Source organism: Canis lupus, chromosome 3, assembly GCF_048164855.1.
Source record: "Canis lupus baileyi chromosome 3, mCanLup2.hap1, whole genome shotgun sequence".
In the NCBI taxonomy this organism is placed as follows: Eukaryota; Metazoa; Chordata; class Mammalia; order Carnivora; family Canidae; genus Canis; species Canis lupus.
Window position 1 is genome coordinate 52,921,282 of NC_132840.1, and position 24,561 is coordinate 52,945,842.

At 38.7% G+C, this 24,561-nt stretch overlaps 1 protein-coding gene across 2 annotated transcripts in view; it reads right to left on the bottom strand.

The window, feature by feature from the left end:
• The window catches only part of MAP2K4 (mitogen-activated protein kinase kinase 4), a 135,392-nt gene that overhangs the window by 101,879 nt on the left and 8,952 nt on the right, over positions 1–24,561 (bottom strand). Inside the window, exon 2 of one of the 2 annotated variants that reach the window (XM_072821098.1) lies at positions 23,190–23,222. The exons of the other annotated variant lie outside the window; for it this stretch is intronic. Coding sequence (XP_072677199.1) covers positions 23,190–23,222 — 33 coding nt within the window. The remainder of the gene's footprint in view (positions 1–23,189; positions 23,223–24,561) is intronic. 2 annotated transcript variants of the gene reach the window in all.

Sequence of the window (24,561 nt, forward strand, 5' to 3'; positions counted from 1 at the left end):
CCGTCCCCAGGCCCTGCAACTGAAAGGAAACTGCCCTGCTGGATTTGGAAACTCCTTGGAACTGCTGCCTCCTTTCTTCCTTCATTGTTCTCCTGTTTTGAATGGGTATCTCTAGAACTGGTTTCCAATGCCTGACCCCTGTGTTTTGGAACCAAGTAACCCGGTCTTGTTTCCAGTACAGAGGGAGAGGAATTTTATGTCACAATGGATCATACTCTGTCTCACTCATACCCGACTTGGATGATTTTGATGAGCAGAACTGATGGTGTCTAGATCAGACCTGGATTCAAGCTGATGCTATAATGAGCTATGGCTCTGGGGGAACACTGGAGCAGGGTGAATGTACGTACTTGGTACACGGGACAGATATGTACTGTAAGTGAGATATAAGTGAAAATGGTGGCCTTCAAAGATACCAGGTCCTAATCAATCCCTGGGACCTATGAATGTTACTTTATAGGGCAGAGTTTCTAGAGATAAAATTAAGGTAAGGACCTTTGTAATCATAAACCTGAATGAACTCAATGCCCACAAATCCCCCAAATCAAAAGGTGACCACCTTTCACGTGGTGTGTGAAAGGATCGTGAAAACACCACGATCTCTATATGGTAAAAATCTGAAAACACACCAGGATCAAAGGCAGGACAATAACAGAACAAAGAATCACTGTAAAAATCATCCAAAGAAAAACACCAAAATTGGCCCTTTATTCTAAAGCTCAATTTTTTTTTAAGATTTTAACTATTCATGAGAAAGAGAGAGAGAGCTAGAGAGAGAACACAAGCAGAAGGAGGGGCAGAGGCAGAGGAAAAAGCAAAGCCTGTTGAGCCAGGAGCCCAACGTGGAGCTCTATCCCAAGACTCTGAATCATGACTGGAGCCAAAGGCAGACACTTCACCAACTGAGCTACCCTACCCAGGTGCCCCTAAAAGCTCAATCTGAGGGGACAGTGGCTCACTAACCTCTGCAGGCAGATAAAATCTATTATGACAATTAAAGCTTACTCAAACGGTTTCCTCGAAAATAAGTATTTATATAAACACACACACACACACAGATTCTCAGCACTGCCTTCACATTTAAACAAAAATAATTTGGGGCCTTTAAAGGACATTTCCTGCATAAATGAACAAGCACACAAATGCAACACAATGTGGCTTACATAAGTTAGGTGTGAACACACTCCACATTTCAAAAGCATCTGTGACTATCTTGAACACTGTCCAAGCATATATTCTGATCGTCCACCAACAACACACACTAAACAATTCTATAAAAGTTCACAGCCTAAGAAGAGATGACTCAGAGCCTAAAACTGGGGGTGTAGGGGGTGTAGGGTAAGATCAAGTTACATGGGCTCCTCCAGCAGGGCTCCCCAATCTCTGAAGGATGATCACTTTGAGATGAACTCCCAAGGCAGTCATGGGAGGAGAAGGAAGAGCCCAGAGAGTCAGTCAAGGGTGAGATTCAAGGAGAGACAGAAAGACTCAGCTTTTGCAATACTTCAGAGAAGCTACCTCTGGCTATTTGCAGATATGAGCATTTTCTTTCTTTCTTTTCTTCCCACGCCCCACCCCCTACCCCCAGCATTTCTTCTTCCTCCATTCACTTTCTCTAAGTAAGAACCTCTATTAGGACTAGTTCTTCTCATTTTACTTCTCTTTCTCAAGGGCCCCAGAAACCTAAACCCTAAAGGCAACTTGTCACTACACACTCAGTTATTTTTAATGACAAAACAACAGGCAAATGCTTGACATGAGAGCAATGTGGATTTTTTTCAAAACCCCGCAACAGCTTCCATGGGCAGTAAAGAGAAAGGGCAAAAGGAAGGAAGTGATACTATAAATGTCCTGTGGAGATTTTTAGAAGCTAAGAGATTAAAATATTGATCAAGATAGATTACAAATTTGTGATTATAATTTCCCCTTTGGTGAGACTGTCTACAAATAATCAATTCCTAACCAGTCAGCAGAGATAAACAGAGTCTCCCCTTTATCTACAGTATGATAGAAACCAGCCATGATCCAACATCTTAAACTATTCATATGGAAGGAGTTTCCTGTGAGAGAAGATTGTCTTTGTATACTTAAAAACTAAGGTCAGTGCCTGATACAGAAAATGCTTTCAAATGTAGTAGCTTGGTCCAAACAATCAATTTCACATGGATAGCCCCAGACATTCAGATGTGGGGTAAATTAGCTAGAATAAGTTTCTGCCATCTGTAACCCAAAACCCTGACTCTTAAGGACAACAGTATCTATCCTCATCCCATCATACTTCCAAGGTACTGCTATCTCCCTTAGGTAGGACTGCCCAACTTTTCTTAAGCTGTGGGCTCATACAGAATATAAGGATATCTGTTCAACACACTGGGAGGATCAGAATCACAGCTGGTTCAGAGGCTGAGCGAAGGGGCTCAGCAGCCTCATGCCCTGCTCTGCCACTCCAAGGACCGGGGGACTGACCTCTCTGCACTACCCTTGAAGTTCTGGTTTCAAAGCTGGGTCTTAAGAAAACATCTAGAAATTTTAAACAACCTTTCCCACATCACCCATATCCAACTTTTTCCTCAGACTTCTCATGAGAGAAGCAGTTCCATGGATGGGATCTTCAAGAATATTCCAAACTAGGATTCTGAAGAACAAGGATTTGTTCAAGCATATGCATACCCACTAAGGCCCGGGCATGTGTTTTGCTCTTATTCTGTCCAGCAAGCAGCTCACAAACTCATGGAAGGCTGAAGGTAGAAGGAAGACATCTTTCAACTTCATTTAACCTTAAGCAAGCAAAGAGCCCAGAATAATTCTCCCTCCACCAACTTCACAAGCAATACAAACCTTTAACCTCATTTTCCATAGTCAGCTAAGCTGACCCAATAGCTGAGTTCAACCTTTGTCAAAAATTCCATCCAAGGGCCACTGAAAGTCTACCTACCAATCAACTACGGAAGAAGACCACTCTCTGCAATCTAGGTTACCAAAAACATCCCACCCCAACCTTCCACAGATGAGGAAAAAGTAGCATTTCCTAAGCACTATTTCTCATTTCCAAAACATCAAAACCAGTCTGTCCTCAGAGAGACACTATGCTTACACGGGATCCACCTTGTCATCCTCTCCCATCCTTCTCAAGCCTGTTCCCATCACCAAATTGTGAACAATTTTCTGTCCTAAATGTTTAACTCTCATCTTTCAATTCTACAAATCACCTGTAATAGGGAGCTACAGCAAAATAGCAGTTCAACAAATACTTAGTGAAATCCTAAAAAGAAATAAATAAAATAAAATAAAATAAAATAAAATAAATAAAATAAAATAAAATAAAATAAAATAAAATAAAATAAAATAAAATAAAATAAAATAAAATAAAATAAAAGGCATGCCAGGTGGTGCAGCGGTTTGGTGCCGCCTGCAGCCTGGGGTGTGATCCTGGAGACCCAGGATGGAGTCCCACATCGGGCTCCCTACATAGAGCCTGCTTCTCCCTCTGTCTGTGTCTCTGCCTCTCTCTCTGTACCTATGAATAAATAAATAAAATCCTAAATAAATAAATAAATAAATAAACAAATATTTAGTGAATTAGAATTAGTCGTTTTGTTTTTTTGTTTTGTTGTTTTTTTGTTTTTTTGTTTTACGAACATTGCACTACCCACTCATATAACCTAGTGGGCTTAATTTCCTTTATATCATAGGAAAGCAAGATTCTGCTACCCTTACAGTCAGGATCTGAGAACCAGAGTCTTCCCACCCAACCTGTAAGAATGGAGACCATCACTAAAATATTGTAGCCAGTCTACATATCTTCAACACCAATGATTTCTCCAAATCTGAAAAAATAACAGTAAAATTTCTTATTGTTGAGGGCAATAATGATCCCTGAAGGATGTGCAATTGATGCATCTAGAAGGTGGCTTTTTTGATCTGTTAATGGATCACTATTGGGTTATGTGGTAGATTATCACCAAGATAGCCACCAATGAATCACCTCTTTACAATGTGACTTTGCTGACCCTCCTATCAAGAGATGGAGTCTATTTCCCTACTTCTTGAATAAAGCTGGCCTTCAGACTTGCTGTGATCCCAAGAATAGAATAGAAAGGTTGTTGTGGGACTTCTTGAGCTAGGCCTATGAGGCCTTACAACTTCCATGTTCACGCTCTTGGAAAGCACCCAAGTCTAAAGGTGAAGCACCTCAGGCTAGTTTCCTTGATGATGATAATCTACATCCAACAAGAGGTTCAGAGACCCGAGCCATCTCAACTGAGTGTAGTCTCCACCAACAAGACCTACTAGCCAAATGCAGACACATGACATAGCTCAAGTGAGACCAGTACAACTACCACCCAACTAACAAGCAAAATCATAAAAATTAAACAGTTGGTCTTTAAAGCCATTACTCACAAGCCAAAGGAGCTAGGGAGGAATCATCAAAATGCAGTAAGAATCATTCCCTCCTGGGGTGCTTGGGGGGCTCAGTCAGTTAAGTGTTTTGCCTTCTGCTCAGGTCATGATCTCAGGGTTCTGGAATCTCCTGTTGGGCTCCCTGTTCAGTGATGAGTAGGCCTCTCCCTCTCCATATGCCCCCTCCCCAGCTCATGTTCTCTCCCTCTCTCAAATAAATAAATAAATAAAAATCTTAAAAAAAAGAAAATAAAGAAAAAATCAGTTCCTCTTAAGGAACTGCCTCAGGAAATCCCTGCCCCCAGGAGGGATTTCCTAGAACCAGCATAGGAAAAAGTGAGAAGTGGCACTACAATGCTCAAGTTGCTCACAGAATACCTTCAAGAACAGGAGTGACTGACCTACCAGCATTCAGAGCATCCTACCAGGGGCAGAAGGAAAAAGACTGCCTGAAATTCTTATTTTCTCCTTTGGCTCTAATTCTTAGTACCTCATTTTCAAAACAGAGTATCCAAAGTCACTTGTTAAATTATCTGCAATCACTGGTTATAAAATGAGAAACACACAATTCCAACTATGCAACTTTCAATTCAACAATCTCAGACATGAGGAATTAAAGTGGTTAGACAATAACTTACCCTCATTCCCTTCTCTACCTCTATTATTAGAGTGGTGAGTGCCCTAACTTATTTGATAAGCTCAAGAGAATAAGACAGGAAGGATATTAGACTTGGAATCAGAAGAAATGAATGACTTTGTCCATTCCAGACTGGGATCTCAGACAATCTTAAGTATTAAATGGGTCACCGCCAGCTAATACTATATTGTCCCTCTCCTCTTCTAGTGTTTGATACAAAAGAGTAAATAAGTTTCAAAAATTTCTAAAAAAATCTCACTTAGAGCTTTAAACTCTTATCAATAAAACACTGTTACTCATCCATATAGCTAAACATGTTTGGAAACTGGATTGTTCTGCATTAAAGAAACAATAAATAAATAAATAAATAAATAAATAAATAAATAAATAAATAAATAACTGGATTGTTCTGAGTTAAAGAAACAGTAATATATATATGTATATATATATAATATGCCAGTAGATCCTTTTAGCACACAGTTCAACACTTTTGTGTGCAAGATGGATTTTAGGATAGTCCAATGTAATAACTGACATAGCCACAGATGCAGAAATATCACAGTTACATACAAGCTACAGATGAAAAGACAGATAAGGCAGCTGACCTATCCACAAAGACTATTTTGTTTGGTATCCTAGCAAAATTAAAAAGGAACGTGGTAGGAGGAGGCTAAATGGTAGAATTAGGGGAGGAAAATTACTTCTGCTGGACACTAAATGATTACCACTGAAATTACAATAAAGGTAAAACAGGGATATTGCTGTAGTCTGGTAATTGACACATCTATAAAACCAAGATAAAAACAGTCACTTATCTGGTGTGTGATGCTGTGGTGAGGATTCATATAGCTTAAAAATGCAATGGCTGGTAAATAGTAACTATGAAAAAATGGTAACTATTGTGATATTTATCTATATGTATTAAAACCTAATTGAAAATTTAAATTATTAAATTATCTAAAAAGGGGAAAACTGGGGGGGGGGGGGAATGTGTCTGATATCCTTTAAACCAACAAAACATCTGAGCAACAAAGAAAGAAATTCAGCTTGCTTGGTAGATTCCTTTTAACTCCTGTGCCAATAAAAATCCCTGTTCTAACCCAAAGCCAGCAGCCCAGTGGTGTACAATTAGAAGCTAGGAAAACCAAGATGGAGTGGTAAAGCCAGTCTACCAGTCTTGAACTCAGCTCCACTACTTATTACCTATATATTCTCGGGCACAATCCCATTTCTGCCACATAGGATTAACATATCTTCCTCAGAGGGGGACTGGCAGGGGTAAAGGAGTTTCTGTGTAGGACAGAGTTGGCCATCATTCCTTTTCCCTACCCTGTACTATCAATTGTGTCTGGGTTTACGGTGGCAAGGTCCTGAACCAGGGTGGCTGATCACTAATACCAGCACTTCTTAAACATTAAACATTTTACTCATCTGATATGCTTGGGCCTCAGAGGCTCCGCTGCCAAAAAAAGAACCTAAATAATTCACTCTCAACCTTGCCAACTCTGGCAGATGCCACGCACAGCTCTCCTCGGGTAGAAAGGTTTCTGCAACCTGGAATATCAAGGATTCTGTCATTCCTCTACCAACGCCTGAAGGGGCACTGCTCTGACCCAAAGGCCTAACAATTTCTAGCAGATGCCATGGACTCCAGGCAAAGGCAAGAGAAACATTTTACTTGTTGGAGACTGTATTTTACTATGAGACTTTGGTTAACAAAAGTCTTCAAGCAGAGTTGAAGGCTGAAAAGTCCCCAACTTGCTCCCAAAGTGATCATCCAACAAGGAAGAAAAAAAAAAATTTAATTCATTTTCAACATAGTAAAATGGGGAGTTTAACAAGTTTCATGGAATGGAGCACACAATATGCCCTAACATCCCAAACCTAACATTAGGAACTCATACTGATTCTTTATTCTGATTCATTAACCATCAACTCTGACACTGATTATATGCCCCTCTATGGTCACCAGGAATTTTGCCTCAATTATGCACAATGTCACTATTATGAGTTTCTATAGGAAGCCACACCTTTAAGCCAGCAACTACTTAAAGCCAGCAACACCACCCACTTGGATCAGACTCTGACCCGGATATCTACTACCAAGTAAAAAAATATAATTCCCCAGGCTAAACTTGCCAAGTCCTGATTAGTCCAAACTCTGCAAAAACACCAGCTAATTCAGGATTACCAACACAGCACAAATGCCAACGCTTTATTGAAATAAACAGGACATGAGATGCTCCTCCACACAATCATGCAGATGGAATCAACAGATTGTCAAGTAGAACCTGGGCTTTGGATTTCCATGGTCCTCCTTCTCCTGTGAGGTCCCCAGGTTTAGCCTTTGTCTAAACGACATAGCCCCAGCTGAAGTCACAACCTTCTGAAGTGACAAGGGTTGGGGGAAGGGGCGCGTGGATATAAAGGACTTGCTGATTGATCTGACAGCAAATATCCCAATTAGAAAATAAACAAAGAATATGAACAGGTAATTAACTAAAGGAAGGATACACATAGAATCCAAAAAAAAACCCATCCAATTCTTCTGGTCACCCACAAAATTAAAATTCAATTTTTGCCTCTAATACCACGTACAAATAAGGAGAATCCCAATATCAATGTTAACAAGGGTATGAAGAAGCAGGTAGTCTTTTCAGGACTTTTCACAGCAGTACTTTTACATCTATTTGTGGTTATATGATGTCTACCTTCCCCACTACACTCTACACTCCAAGAGCCCAGAAACTCTATACCTCACTTGCCTCCATGCCTACAATTATACCTGACACATAAATCCTTAATGTCTGTTCAGTAAACAAATGAATGGAGCCCAAAAAAGGAACAAATTATTGCTGTGAATATAAACTAGACCACTTTCTGGAGGACAGTATCTTCCAAACATCTTAGTATGTCCTTAACAATTAATTAATTCAGTAACTCCATTCCCTTAGAAGTCACCCTTTCAGAAGTTAAAGATTATGCAAAGAAAGTTAGATGAAAAATCACAACAGGTGATTTGGTGGAATACTATGCTACCATCAAAAAAATCATATACCAGGCAGCCCCCCGTGGCGCAGCGGTTTAGCGCCGCCTGCAGTCCGAGTTGTGATCCTGGAGACCCGGGATCGAGTCCCACGTCAGGCTCCCTGCATGTAGCCTGCTTCTCCCTCAGCCTGTGTCTCTGCCTCTCTCTCTCTCTCTGTGCGCGTGTGTGTGTGTGTGTCTATGATTAAATAAATAAAATCTTTTAAAAAATAATCATATGCCACCAAAAAAGAAAAAAAAAAAGACTACTGAAGAAATGTAATAGTAAGGATCCTTTTTTTAAACAAGCAATAAGTAATGCGTCTAATGAATTATTTTAGTAAAGTATATGTGCATATGATCATTTATAATGCACACATAGGTCATTCTCCAAAAGTATAACAGGTGATTAATTCAAGGTGCTAGAATTGTGGGGTGATTCTTTTTCCCACTTTTCTGTGTTTCTGGTTTTCTACATTAAGCATTTATTTTGTTTCAAGTATAATCTCCCTGCTACTTATACCAGAGGTTTCTAAAAAGAGATCTGGTCTCTAAGCCCAAAGGTACTAAAGCCTAGAGAACAAGTAAAATGGCCTTAAAAATACAAATACGTACTTTCATGTTATCTGCTCACACAACTTGGGATATTTCCATACCCCTAAAATCTGATAATGTTTCACAAATGATATCTTTAGAGATTTTTTTTTAAGGTGTCTGTAAAGGCTAAAGTTAACAATATTTTAATCTCCAACAAAACAGGAAACGGTTATCCAACACAATCCCCTCCCTCCAAAAGTCATGTGCCAATGATTTTGGAAGCACGGCCTCCATGGGAATCTGAGAGTGGGAATTCCAGTTACACATCCACCTTGAGAAGGTTCCAAATGGGTACCCAAAAGGTGTCATCCATTACTGCCAGTACCCCTCCACACCCAGTTTAGGGGAGAAGGGAAAGAATGTGCTAATAATTCTGAATTCTTCATTTGTCCCCAGCTTGTATAGAGTTCCCTTTTATACCACTGCCCTTCACAACTCTCTTCATAAGGCAGGCCTGACCTGGAGGATCCCTAGGTGGCTCAGCGGTTTAGTGCCTGCCTTCGGCCCAGGGCATAATCCTGGAGTCCTGGGATCGAGTCCCATGTCGGGCTCCCTGCATGGGGCCTGCTTCTCTCTCTTTCTCACTCTCATGAATAAATAAATAAAATCTTAAAAAAAAAAAAAAAAAAAAAAAGGCCTGACCTGGGGACACCTGGATGGCGCAGTTGGTTGAGTGTCCGACCCTTGGTTTGGACTCAGGTGATGAACTTGGGGTCCTGCGGTCAAGCTCTATGCTCAGCACAGTCTGCTTGAAACTATTTTTCCCTCTCACTCTGCCCGTCCCTCTTCTAAAATAAATAAAATCTTTAAAAAAGAAAAAAAGGAATGACCCACCACCCAAGTGCACTCCCTGCAGGGAGCCTACTTCTCACTCTACCTATGTCTCTGCCTCTGTATGTAACTCTCATGAATAAATAAAATCTAGAAAAAACTTTAATAATAATAAATCTATGTCATGCCTAAACCTAAAACTCAGCCAAATTCACAGGGCATGTTAAACCATAAGATAAGAACATATTAACAGGGGTCCCACAGAGACAAGTGAGATATAACTGCTAAGTTGATCAAACCAACAAAACTTGCTACACAGGATGGTCAATAATCCTTTCTTCTGTGATATGTAGGCCGTGTAGTGACCTCTGCCTCTGAATCAGAGTCCTTGACATTCTATTTACACTCTTCATCAGCTCCCCAAAGTTTCATATTACTATCCTACCATGCACCAGTAGCAAGGTATTAGGATTTCTGGAAAATCATTCACATGACAGACTCATACTTCCTGGTAGCCATCTTCCTAGTGGGACAAGGCACGTAACACACACACTTATGAAAACTGGGTCAAGGAAAGTCACAAGGCTTGTTCTGCTTGTCACCAATACCCCAGAGCCCATGCAATTAGCTTCCAGCCCACCTCACTGTCCGACAGAGACACACATCATAACACAGCAGATATTCTCAGAACGGCTGTCTTGAATTCTAACAAGGAACCAAAGGAACCCAATGGTGTCAGGCCATGTTTATGCTTCCTGCCTGGTAAACCCCACAACATCCTATCACTACCATTTTCACTTCCAGCCCCCCCATAAATGAAACAAGCACATCAACCATATTTTTTTTTTTTTTACTATGCCATCAGTATTGCTTCACTCAGTGCCTCAAATCTTTTCTGTATGCACCATAATGTGAAGGAAAGAACATTTGTGCAGCACAGTAACAGAAATACAAGTCTGTTCTTGGCTAAAGGCCACTGACTCCAGCTCTAGGCCACAGGCCAAGGCAAACTACATTTCAGCTGACAGGTAAGGTATTCACAGCAGCACCCAAATTGAGGAGCCACTAAAACAACCAGATTGGACTTCTCCTTTTTGAAGAGTTTACTTAGAATAATATTAACCATAAAAGAAGTCAGATTTTTGTCAAATGTTAACTTCTTTCCTTGTCTGCCTGAAATGCCAGTGAGAACTCCCACCAATCATAATTAACTTTTCCAGACTCAATGGTACATGAACTTCAATAACAAGTAGGGTAGGATAAAGAAAACTATAAGACATAGATAATTTAGCATCATAGTGAAGGTACACCTTTGGTCCTAGGAGATGGAGCATATTGATCTTTTTCACAACAGAAAGTCAACCATCTGCTGCCTTAATGGGACCAGTTCCCATTCTTCTTTATAGGTAAGTGTAGACTAGCCCTCCTAGAATACTTACAGATTCAAAGCTATGGGTCTATTATGTGCAAGGTAGAGTTGCTACAGTGTCTATGACATAATAAAAAATATACTTGGTACTTGTCCCAGGTACCTAGCACAGAGCTCTTACAACCATTGGAATAGTCCAAGTGATAGAAGAGTCTTTTGTTACTCATAACAAGCCCCTTTCAACCAAACCAGAGATTATGCCAATATGGTGACAGGGGAGGGGGACTCCCCAACAGGCACTACTGCTAACATAACTTTCAGGTCAGGGGGGCTGGGCTCCAGAAAAACCAACTTAGTGATAAGAATAACTTTTAGCCCCACCCCTCAACCTACAAGGAGAGGAGAAGGGCTAGAAATTGAATTCCCTCCCCCAATGGCCAATGATTTAATCAACTGTGCCTACAATGAAACTTCATAATCAACACCCCACCCATGACAAACAAGGACTTCCAGGAGCTTCCAGGTTGGTGAACACATCAAAGTACTAGGAGGATGACATACACAGAGAAGGCATGCAAGCTCTTCACTCTCTCTGTCTCCATACCTTGCCCTATGCATCTCTTCCACTTGGCTGTTCCTGAGTTGTTTCTTTTACAATAAAATGATAAACATAAGTAGTGTTTTCCTAAGCTCTGTGAGCCATTCTAGCAAATAACTGAACCTGGGGGTGGAATCCTGGGAGCCCTCTAATCCATGATTGGCCAAGCACAACTGGGTACCACATTTGCAGTTGGATCTGAAGTGGGACAATTTTGTGGGGCTGATCCCTTTAACTTGAGGGACCTGAAGCTAACTCCAGCTAGATACTGTCAGAATGGAACTGAATAGGTGGACACCCAGCTGACATTAGAAAATTTGAGAACTGCTTTGTGTCAGAAAACATTAATGTCAAAATTTGAAACAGAGAAGAATATTAAATCAGTTTCAAGGAATAAGTATTTTCTTATTTCCACTAATATTTATGGCATATTGGGATGCCTGGGTGGCTCAGCAGTTGAGCGTCTGTCTGCCTTTGGCTCAGCACATAATTCTAGGTCCGGGGATCGAGTCCCAATTCAGGCTCCCTGCTAGGAGCCTGCTTCTCTCTCTGCTTGTGTCTCTGCCTCTCTCTTTCTCAGGAATAAATAAATAAATCTTTAAAATATATATACCTGTGATTGATTTTTTATGCTATTCAAATCTATAACCAAGCTTAAAAAACAGTAAAAAAAGAAAAATACCCCAAATCAATTAGAGATAAAAAGTGGGAAAATATGGTTTACAAATATATTCTCTGTCATATATCAATAGTCAATTTATAAAATGAATGGACATGGACATAACATATTATCAATTTATTAAGTTGACTTAGGAAAGGTCTTATTAGAGCAAAGAATGAACATACACGACATTAGGCTAGCTCAGGAAAATCAGATAGAGGATCTTATTTACTTCTTTTCCTTTCTATTTGGCTCCACAATGGATCACAGTTAACTTTTTATTGCAAGTTGACTTCTCTCTGGTCTCCAGGAAACACTTGACTCCTTTACCCTATTGCCCAATTCACTTATCCCAAAGCAAAAAGTTCACACCATCGTACCAAATTTCACCTGTAATAACTTTTTTTATTATTATTATTCATGGGAGACACAGAGAGAGGGGCAGAGACATAGGCAGAGGGAAAAGCAGGGTCCCGAAGGGGAGCCTAATGTGGGACTCGATCCCAGGACTCTGGGATCACCTAAGCCACCCAGACGGTCAACCACTGAGCCACCCAGGTGCCCCTGTAATATAATTCTTTTTCACCATATGTCCTTAGGAATCCAGAAAGGCATAGGCAGGAATCAATTTTGTTCATATACATAATTTTGCACAGATTTTCATTCAATTAAGACAATTTGGAGAGCCCTCAAGTAATCTTTTACCACTAAATGGCACTCAAATGACAAGAAGTCTGACTTTTGCTGACCATTTGTATTGATGGAGAGACAACCTGCATCCCACATATGAGCTATTTACTGCTGCAAAGCAGTGGAACATAAGCCTTCTTCTTCTATTATGAAGCCTGCACTAACGCGGAAGTAAAGCCTTATTTCAAAGATAATCTCCCCAATTCTAAAATACCGTTAGTAGCTCAACAATAATTTAATAACTGCAGAGAAGGGGGAGAAATCACACAATATCATTTTTAACTAGTCATCATTTATTGATATGACAGCCTCTCTCTTCAGGATTATGGTCAACATTTGAATATACGCATTCTTCACATGCAGAACCTAAATATTCATCTGGATGACTTCCGACAACTGGTAATTAGATCTAACACTCCAGTGATTCAGTACTTCTCAGAACAGCACCTGGCACATCACAAGAATGGAAATATTGCTTGGATAAATGGGTTTCCCAAGCTCGAGTTTTGCTTCATTTTTTTTCTCATTAATCAAAATATGTATAACTATAAATTAAGTTCTCTGAGGAAGTTAGCCAGAAGCTTTAGCTAGAGAATTTCATGACACATAAATTAGTCCACCATCTTCTAGCTTTCGAAAAGATGTTTGGTGCTTTGTGGGGTTTTTTATTTTTACTTTTTTAAGATTTTTTTAAGTTAATCTCTACACCCAACGTGAGGCTGGAACTCAAAACTGCAAGATCAAGAGTCATGTGCTCTACTGACTGAGCCCACCAGGTGCCCCAGATATTTGGTGTTTTTGGTCTCAGGTTGCATGACATGTGACAATCTTCTGTATATTCAAATGATTTTTCCATTTCAGTACTGCATTATACTATATATGTATATTTCTAATTCTTAAATAATAATTTGTGATCTAAATCAAAGGTGGAAAATGAGTAGGCATCTTGGACACAAATCTAATACTATCCACGAACAAGCAATAACGATAACACTATTATATTCCTCTCATTGTTAGTATCTGCAGAGCTTCTTTGGATCCCACTGAATAATCCCTCCCAATTTAAAAAACATTAAGATGTGAGTAATACTTCTGTTTCTCAGCAAACATAATTAAATACTATTTGTAGCCTATAAATGTATTCTATAAATTGTGGTTTTCAAAAAGGTAGAATGAAGTAGGATTAATTGAGAGAGTGGCAAAGAGAATATGTTATATCCCTTCTGCTTCCTGAATATATGGTCCACAAGAGTATTTTGATGGCAATTTCTCCAACTGGTTATTTTTTTTTTTGGTATTTTTTTTTTATTGGAGTTCGTTTGCCAACATATAGCATAACACCCAATGCTCATCCCGTCGGCCCCCTCAGTGCCCATCACCCAGTCACCCCAATCCCCCACCCACCTCCCCTTCCACTACCCCTTGTTCATTTCCCAGATTTAGGAGTCTGTCATGTTCTGTCACTCTCTCTGATTTTTTCTACTCATTTTCTCTCCTTTCCCCTTTAATCCCTTTCATTATTTTTTTATATTCCCTGTATGAAGGAAACCATATGATGATTGTCCTTCTCCGACTGACTTACTTCATTCAGCATAATACCCTCCAGTTCCATCCACATCGAAGCAAATGGTGGGTATTCATCATTTCTAATGGCTGAGGAATATTCCATTATATATAGACCACATCTTCTTTATCCATTCATCTTTCGATGGACACCAAGGCTCCTTCCACAGTTTGGCTATTGTGGACATGGCTGCTATAAACATTGGAGTGCAGGTGTCCCGCGTTTCACTACATCTGTATCCTTGGGGTAAATCCCCAACAGTGCAATTGCTGGGTCGTAGGGTAGGTCCATTTTTAACTCTTTTGAGGAACCTCCACACATTTTTCCAGAGTGGCTGCACCATTTCACATTCCCACCAACAGTGCAAGAGGGTTCCCCTTTCTCCACATCCTCTCCAACATTTGTTGTTTCCTGTCTTGTTAATTTTCCCCATTCTCACTGGTGTGAGGTGGTATCTCATTGTGGTTTTGATTTGTATTTCCCTGATGGCAAGTGATGTGGAGCATTTTCTCATGAAATTGGGTGAGGCCAAATCAGCTGTAGAACATCATAAAGGGGAGACTGACAATTTAGTCAATTTAGTTGCCTATCTTGTAACTAAACAGGAACAGTGGAAAAGGAGAGCCAGTTAAGACACTGTTGCTACTGAAAGGTGAATAATGACACCTGTTGGACAAGACAATACTGTCACTGAAAAGATAATTGCTCACTGGAATGCAAGAAGTTCCCAGGTTTTTTTGTAAACTGGATGAGAACTCTTACTTACTTCTTTTTTTTTTTTTTTTTTTTTAATTTATGATAGTCACACAGAGAGAGAGAGAGAGAGAGAGGCAGAGACATAGGCAGAGGGAGAAGCAGGCTCCATGCACCGGGAGCCCGACGTGGGATTCGATCCCAGGTCTCCAGGATCACGCCCTGGGCCAAAGGCAGGCGCCAAACCGCTGCGCCACCCAGGGATCCCAACTCTTACTTACTTCTATTCTCACTAAACTCCCTTTTGATGACTAATGCTGGCTCCCAAGTAATCGGAAGGCAATGCCCTAGAGGATGTGATTCTAAGCACTGAAGAGAAATTAATAAGCAGAGCCGGACTCTGGTTTTGAATTATCTTAATTTTGCAGAACTGGTCTCACATATCCACTGATTCTTCAGCCTCACCAAAAAACGTCAATAATTAGTATTGGACATCTTTTTTAGTCACCTTCAGAGATGGAGAGATGTTAAAAAGTAAAAAAGAATCTCAATTAAAAAAGAGGCTGATTCATGTTCTAGGGTATGAAGAACAGATACATTTCCAGGCTCAATTCTCTCAAAGTACAGAAAAACACAATAAACATCTGGGTGTATGTGTGTGCTCATAGACACAGACGTTCATGTTCTTCAACATTGGTGAAGTTACGTCAGAGATGATTAATGCTTCATTTAATCAGCATTCAGTGGTAGGCCTAAAAACAAATGCTGGTTTTTTGGCTGAGTATAGCTACTATTTGCAGGGCCCACAAATGTTTGCCAGTATGAGTTAACCAGACTCTAACAAAATAATTTAGACAAAAATCAATGATCGTGGCCAAAACCATCAGGTGAAAAGCTGATGGGGACCTTTCTCACTGACAGCACCTAAGCCCAGTGATTAATCTCAATAAGAGCTACAATCAGAAATTCATATCCCTCCTGATGTGATGCAACAAGAAATACACAGTACCACCTATAAAGTGTTACTGCCAAAAACTTGAATCTTTATGTGATCAAGCCTCTATCTCCAACTGCCAATTAACAGGAGCCACAGGGCAAAGAGAAACCTGTAAAACACTAATTACTAAAAGGATGTAATCAGCCAAATCCAAAACGTGCAAAATGCTACAAAATGCATGACCCAATTTTTTTTCAAGGAATAAATGGCAAGGGGAAAAAAAGAGACAAGGGAACCACTATAGACTTAAAGAGACCTAAGAGACCTATCAACCAAATGCAGTATGTGTGGACCTCGCTGAGATCTAAACTTGGAACAAACAAATCAACTGTAAACAGGCACCTGAATGGCACTAAGGAGATATGAACACTGAGTGGCTCTCTGGTAATAGTGTTTTATTTACTTAACAGTGTGACAATCAACTGAGGTTACGCATTTAAGAATCCTTATCACTGAGAAGACATGGGACCGACACAGACTAAATCATGAAAATCAGAACCAGCTCTCAGATACTTCAGTGGACACAGGTGGAGGAAGGAGAACACAGGATAAGAGTGGCCACATGCTGGTAACCACTGATGCTATGCAATGGGTACGTGGGGGATTGGTGATACTATTTCATATTTGTGTATGATTAGAAACTTTCATCCAAAGTTTTCAAAAATTAAATTGTGTTAAAGATGGAAGAAAGAACACTGAGGGACATAAATCTTTGCCAATTGCATCAATGTGCTGTTAAAAGTCCGTATACAAATCCATCCTCACGCAGCGCGTGGCTACACCACCTTGTTCCCTGACTCTCATGTCTCATCTTGGTCGGCGGCTCCCTGGACACACAAAGTCATTTGAGAATCCTGAAGCAATTCATTCTCTGCATCTGTCTAGGCCAGAATAATATTTTTTTTTTCATTAAACAATTTTCTCCTAGTGGTAGATCCCCTATGTCCTAACTTCAGAGATAGAAGAGGGAATCTTTCCAAATAACATTCAGCCAGGCTTATTAGATAGCACTATGAAACTCTCCAGGGCCAGAAAATCAGAAATGATACACATGATGAGTCCAGATCTCATGGCTATTTGCAAAATACAAAAAAGCTTAAAAGACATTGGCTTAGAAAATCAATCTTATGAGCACCCCTGCTTTCTTTCAAGAAATAATAAAACACGATGGTTTATAGCATGTCGACTGTGACCAGAGCAAGGTCACACAGTTCTGTCACTCATTAGCTGGATGACTTCGGAAGATTTACTTATTAATCTTTCTGTGCTCCTGTTTCCTCCTCTATAATAGTTATTATACCTACCTCATGAGGTTTTAAGAATTAAAGGAGTGCTTGGAATGGGGTTTGACACATAGTAAATGGGTTACCTATTATTATTATCATTTCTGCCAGTCCATCTCTACACGTTCAATCTCTCAAAGAATATAAGCACCCTCAGAACAGGCTCTAGATTGAATTCATCTTTTAAAGACCTCAGTGCGCCTCTTATCATTAGCACCATCTGCTAAATGTTACATTTGTTCCTCTGTTTATTTACCATATACGAGGATCTCTACAGGGAAGGGAATATGCTTGTATGTACTTGATTTTCATTTCTGATTAATGTTCACTTAATTCTGCCTAATGAGAAGATGAAAACCAACCTGGGTGTTATAAAAGTGACTTCTAGGACGCCTTTTCATCTAGACACTTGTGTCTGGATTTTGAAAGCACCTCATAAAAATCATGTCGTGAGAATCTCAAGTAGTTGCTCCACCTTGTTTGAAAACCATCACCCTAAATTTATAAGCTAAATTGAAAATCACTTTAACTGGAGATTTAGTTAGGAATATGCAAAACTTTCACATCATTTCTGCCCTATAGCTGCCCAACCACAAAAGTTTTGTCAAACAGCCCAACACTGCTAGTAGAGAGAAGTTCTACAGGCAGATGAAGGCAAACTTTCTGCACAGTGGGATTATCACTCATTTTTTTTTTCTTGCTCAAAAATGTAACACATTAAGCTCTTCCAAAAGATTTTTAAGGTGCAACAGCTATTCAAAACCTTCCCTCTCCTAGCAACAAACACCATTCCTCAGGAGGAATTAATGTTCCCATTACTTTCAAGATCAAAGATAATTAGGCAACATTCCCCTTGGAATATTATAAGGCATAAAGGGATTACGTGAACCTTGACTCTGACTATACCACTACTGCAATTCTTGAGCCATTTATATAAAAGCTGTTTCCAAGCAGATGGATTTTCCACTGGCAGTTTATCATGGTCCACAAAGATAGTGATGAATATCCTAGATGCTAGTCAGGCTTATGGCAAATCCTATACAAGTCTCATTTTTCAACTAATTTCTGCATATAAATTTAAAATATAGACAAATAAAATATTAAGTCTATATAAATTTAAATAAAACTTGTAAACCTCCCATAGCAACATTCTGTTTCCTATGACTGCTGAAAAACTTAGCTGAGTTTAATAAATTCCAAATGAGGGCAGCCCAGGTAGCTCAGCAGTTTAGCGCCTGCCTTCAGCCCAGGACGTGATCCTGAAGACCTGGGATCGAGTCCCACGTCGGGCTCCCTGGGGGAGCCTGCTTCTCCCTCTGCCTGCGTCTCTGCCTCTCTCTCTGTATCTCTCATGAATAAATAAATCTTTAAAAAATAAATAAATAAATAAATAAATTCCAAATGATGAAATTTTAGCTGTTAGGGATAGATTTTTGCTACATAAAATAGAAAATTAGAAATTTAATCAGTTGAATTTTCCAAGTTCTTAATTTAATTGCAGGATAGCTTGACTCTCTCCCTCCACTTCTTCCTTTGCCTGATTTTCTACATGCTCTACCTCTAAATACACTCTTCCCGCCCACCCCCCTTAAATACACTCTTGTGCAAAACATCATCCTTTATAGATGCTTTTTACCAGGTCAATAAACTTATTAATGACTTCCTCAAATTTCTGGGAAGATTCACAAAACATCCTTCCTCCTCTTTATGGTTTCCTTTTTATTATTATCAACTTAAAAACAATTAGGGACACTTATTGTAAAAGAGTAGTTTCACAATTAATGAGAATCTGTCATTAGGATACCTCCAGTGTTTCTCCAAATACTCTGATGTGCAGTGTTATCAAAAGCAATCACTACCTGTAATCCAAATATTAGTGATTTCAAGAATAAAAGTCAGCTATGAAGCACATAAGTTTCTAAAAAAGATCCTGTTGTTTATGCAAAGTTTCCCAAGTAAAACAACTTTTGAAAGTCACTAGAAAAAGTTTTCAAAGCTACCAAAATAGTAAAGGCTACAGAAAAGCTACAAGGCTCTACTCAAACTTGTCTTTAGCATTCAAGAACTCTATAGCATGGGCTCCTTAATAAGTCATCATTGTCATCCAAATAGGAAAATCAGAACGCTAATACACTAGGGTACATCTGACACCTATAAAAGCACTTCTCAAAAAGTGTTTTCTAGGCATATCTCCCCCTGCCAAAAAAAAAAAAAAAAAAACAATTTTACAAAGCAAAGCAAATCATATTCTAAAGAACTGCCTTTAGGTTAGCTGATTAAAGCCATCAAGATATCATTCAAACTTGGTCAGAAGCCACCTAAACACCTTTAGAAGTACAAAATCATTATCTCTAAATGCTAAATGATGAATTAATCAATCTTCTCAATTTAGGCACTCTAAATAAGAATATTTTTTTCCTCAAGTACTCTTATATTCAGACATCAAAATAATTTGACAATCCAACAGTGTTAAATACAACACTGCTGTCTTTAATTATAACTTCATTTATTTACTTTTTATCTCAGATGTGTATTATCTTAAATGAATATATTTAGAAAGCCAAAAAGCAAATAAATGCAAATTATAATTGATTTTAAAAAGTCAACCATGAGGTGCAAAGTGGATTTTTATTGAATTTCCATAAAAATCTGGTTCCGAAGTTAAATATGCAATCTCACACTGTGTGTGTAAATACCCCCACACACGTTTCCAATAAAACTCCACTAACTTATAACAGGCAATTGTAATAAACTAATTGGAATAGTGATGTAACAATATAAACAAAAACTATGTGAAAGTCAAACAATGGAGAAAATTAATCCTTCAGAGCTTCCATTAGTCATCAGAATCATCTTACAATAAGTCTTTCTGATTTATGATAGAGAATTGAACATCTGAAGCAGTTGTACTCACTCACGTACTTTTAACAATAATCCAGTTTTGTGCTATTTGCACCCCATCCCCTCCTACAGCTACTATATAACAAATATTCTGTTTTATTAACATATAAATATTCTTAATTAAACATAAGTTCTGATGATTTTTGGAACACCCTTAAAATGAAACAGAAGATTCTGGCACTAGACCATGCCCTATTAGATGAGAAAAGACTATCTTAGCGATTTCAAGAACTTTATTTTTAAAGATATGATGACCACTTTTAACATAAAGTTAATGTCTCAATTTCAAATGTAAGACTGTCTATAAATGTTAGGAAAGCGTACTTTAATTTTTAAGGCAGGACCAATCTTGGAAAAAAGTTAATGTATGTAAGCAAGTGAAAACTTAAAGAGTTTAGTACAAAAATAAGTGCTGTCAACTTGGAGCTGGCCATACCTACCAACATCCCTGCTCCAACCCTGATATGGGTGCTCCTTCACTGGAGTGTTCCATTGAGGTTCCAGCTAGCAGACAGCTCTGCTTCATTCCAAAGTAGGGCAGGCCCACCATTGGATCTCCAAGCCACGTTCTCCAATCAGGAAAGCAGTCTCATGAGACCCACTGCAAACCACAACCCCATCCCCATGCTGTTCTTTCTCGTGACACAACAGCAGAGAAAAGGTGCCCAGGACACCTCTCCTACACTACCTCTTCTTGGGTTCAGCTGCCAATCAATCTATAGTATCGGCAGCTGAACGCTCAGAACCAACCCCAGATCAACTCAAGTCCACTACACTCTGAGCCCACTGAGGACAGGGACCTATTTATTTCTGAACTAATCATTTCCCCCTCTTTATGTACCAAGGGGTCCAAAAGGTGATTTGTAAAGGAATGTATCAAACTGTGCTGAATCCCAAAAGCTGGAAAACAAAGATAGAGGGGAATGAAAAAGGAGATGTGAGGAGTAGCCAATGTGAAGAGGTAGGGAAGACAACCAAAAGTGAGTATCAAAGTAGAAATGTATACACCTCCTTGTTTGACTCTTCCATGTGGACAGCACTGCAACTCTGCTGTTTCTGTAACAATGGTAAAGGGACAGAACCACTTAGTCTGAGGGCACCTTTAATCTAGCTACAGAGCTTTTCAAGGACACTGCTACATAATTTTAAACTTAATAAAATCAATACATTTCTCTTGCTTTGTGTCCACAACTGGGCTAAATTAGAAAAAAAGGGCAACAATGTGAACGCAGCTTTAAATTTTAAAAATCTCAGGAATTTTCTTAGATTTTGTCAAAACATAAAAAATTACATGAAACATTAAATATTTTGTTAAAATGTAAGTGAAAGCTAAAAATTATCACAGTAAGTGTATTAAAATTAAAAATAGCATAAAATAGAAGTTGTAACTTCATTATATATAGATGTATATCATATATGTAGATTTATCACTGGAAGGAAATCACATATTATTAGTTAAAGGTAAGAGAAGCATGATAGTAATGAAACAAAAAAATTTTTTAACAAAAAATATTTGTTTTTTTGTTAAAAAAAAATTTTAAGATTTTATTTGAGAGAGCGAGTGAGAGAGTGTGAGCACAAGCTGGGGGAGGGGCAGAGGGAGAGGGAGAAGCAGACTTCCTGCTGAGCAGGGAGCCGGATGTGGTGAAGCTCGATCCCAGGACCCTGAGATCATGACCTGAGATGAAGACAGACGCTTAACTGACTGAGCCACCCAGGTGTCCCTAAAAGAATAAACCTTAAATGATCTTAACACAAAAAGAAATAGTAACTATGTGAGGTGAGGGAGGCGTTAACTAACCTACTGTGATCATCATTTTGCAATATATAAGCATATGAAATCGTCATACTAAATACCTTAAACTTACGCAAATGTTATATATGTCAGTTATATCTCAATAAAGCTGGGGGGGTAGAATGATGTATATCAAAAGGTGGTCACCATTCTTCTTTACTCTGAATAAATAAGAAGATGAAACTAAGTTACATAATATTTTGGGATGCTTTTATGTTAACTGGAGAGTAGCCTCCTTGAGTAAGGATTTTTTTGAAACTGCATTTATACAAATGATATTTAAGTTTAAAATGCATTTGTTTTAGCTTTAAAATTTTGTTTTTTAATAGGAAACTTAGTCTATATTCTATAAATACTAGTGTCCTAAAATACAACATTAGTCTCTATTATGGAGTAGAGGGAGGCAGGAAGAAGAAACAAACTTTGTTTCAAAGAAAAAAGTAAAAGTGCTCTAAATGTATGGTTCAAATAAATGAATTTTAAAGTATTAAACCTCTGAGTACGGTTACAGACTTTTCACACCATGATATTAAAAGGGAACTTTCAGGGTGCCTACGTGGCTCAATTGGTTAAGCATCTGCCTTCGGCTCAGGTCATGGTGCCAGGGTCCTGGAATTGAGCCCCGCATCTGGCTCTCTGCTCAGTGGGGAGCCTGCTTCTCCCTTTCCCTCTGCCTGCTGTTCCCCCTGCTTGGGGACCTGCTCTTTCTTTCTGTCAGATAAATAAAATCTTTTTTAAAAATGTAAAAACAAAACAAACAAAAGAGAACTTTCCTCAATCTATAGTTTAAATTATGGTTAAAGTCCAAATACTTCTGTATATTTTTTATAACTAAGTCACATGAATATCTTTGTATACCTATAAACATGTTTCTAAACCTAGTCTGCTTACTGTACCTATGTACATCTCAAAACTATATACACTTGATATCTATACACGTTTCTCTATACCTACGTACGTTTGAATACCTGTATCTTTCTATTCCAATTTCAAGTGAAAACAAGAACAATTTACAATAAAAAATATAACACAAATTTTTTTTTTTTTTTTTTTTTTTGTATTTGAAAAAGAATGAGAAATGGAAGCTCTTTTAATGTAAAACTGCCATGGTTGGTTAGTTGAAACAATAGTGGACACATTCCCAATACCAAGATGAATATGGAAAAAAAAATAAGTAGCATAATATCATAAAATTTGTAGCTTACTTTGTGCCTTTTCACAGAAGTTTATCTGAAAGCCTAAAGTAAAAGAGATAAGTTCCAGTTCATTGACTGTAAACCAAACAAACCAAAATTAGAACATGACATTACATTTCTATATTACATTTGAATAAAACCAATTCAAGAACAGTTCAAATCACATAGCCCCCACCATCACAGTGATAATTGTAACATATGGCCTTTCTTTAAAAAGTCAGCTCTCTCTAGGGTAGAAGTACTTTATTAAGAGGAGTTGAAGTAAAGATTAAATTCTAAATTCTGCCATTACTTTAATTTTTCACATCTATTAGATAAATAGGACAGCTACTAGCCCCTGGAAGTCAAGAGTAATTTTTTTATAATCTTGTCAATTTTTTCGATCTACAAATTCAGAACATATTACAGGTTACTTTTATCAACTCAAATGAATGACTGAAAACTATTCATGATTAATTGCTATCCGTGATTCAAAATCTTCAAAAGAAGTTCATAGATTGTGAAGCCTAAACACTCAAAGCAACATTTTCTAATCAATTTGCTAACTTCAAGCATAATAAGACAATGAACTACTGAGGAGGAACTGCAACCCTCCTAAAGGAGGGCTGACAAGACTGTGTCCTCCCTAGGAATGAGAAGGCAGAGCAGGACCTTAGAAGTTACAGAAAGAAAACCTGTGAATTCTCCTTGGGAAGTAAACTCATGTCCTAAATCCTGCTGGACCTGGACCTGGTCCTACCTTATGCCTACATTCATACAGGTATAATTTCTTGTAAAATACACCCAGTAAAATAAGCTGTTTATGACAAAACCTTCTCAAAATATGCTCTCACTACTTCAGTTTAATTGGGTGAATGTCTGGTTTTCTTAGTCTACCTACACCTGCGTTTATTAATGCTTTAGGAACTACACGGAGCAACTCGGATCATTCAAACTTGTATTTACACAAATGCAATCAAAACTCAGAAGAAAAAAGCCAGGACTAAAGGGAGGATGTGTTTAAGTAGTCTTTCCCATCCAGTTACCAAAATGCTTAAGATGCTATGATAAAGGGGCACCTGGCTGGCTCAGTGGTTGAGTGTCTGCCTTTGGCTCACATTATGATCCCAGAGTCCTGGGATCGAGTCCTACATCGGGCTCCCTGCCTGGAGCCTGCTTCTCCCTCTGCCTATGTCTCTGCCTCTCTCTGTGTGTCTCTCATGAATAAATAAATAAAATCTTTTTTAAAAAGTAAAGAAATGCTAAGATAAAGATCTCACCTATAACGTGCAAAACCTGAAAAATCTTAATGTAGCTTCTTTGCCCAGAAGTGACCTACTGCTCACTATGTAGTCACACAAAAGACATCACAGGAGGGAGTGGGAATGGACACACTTTATGG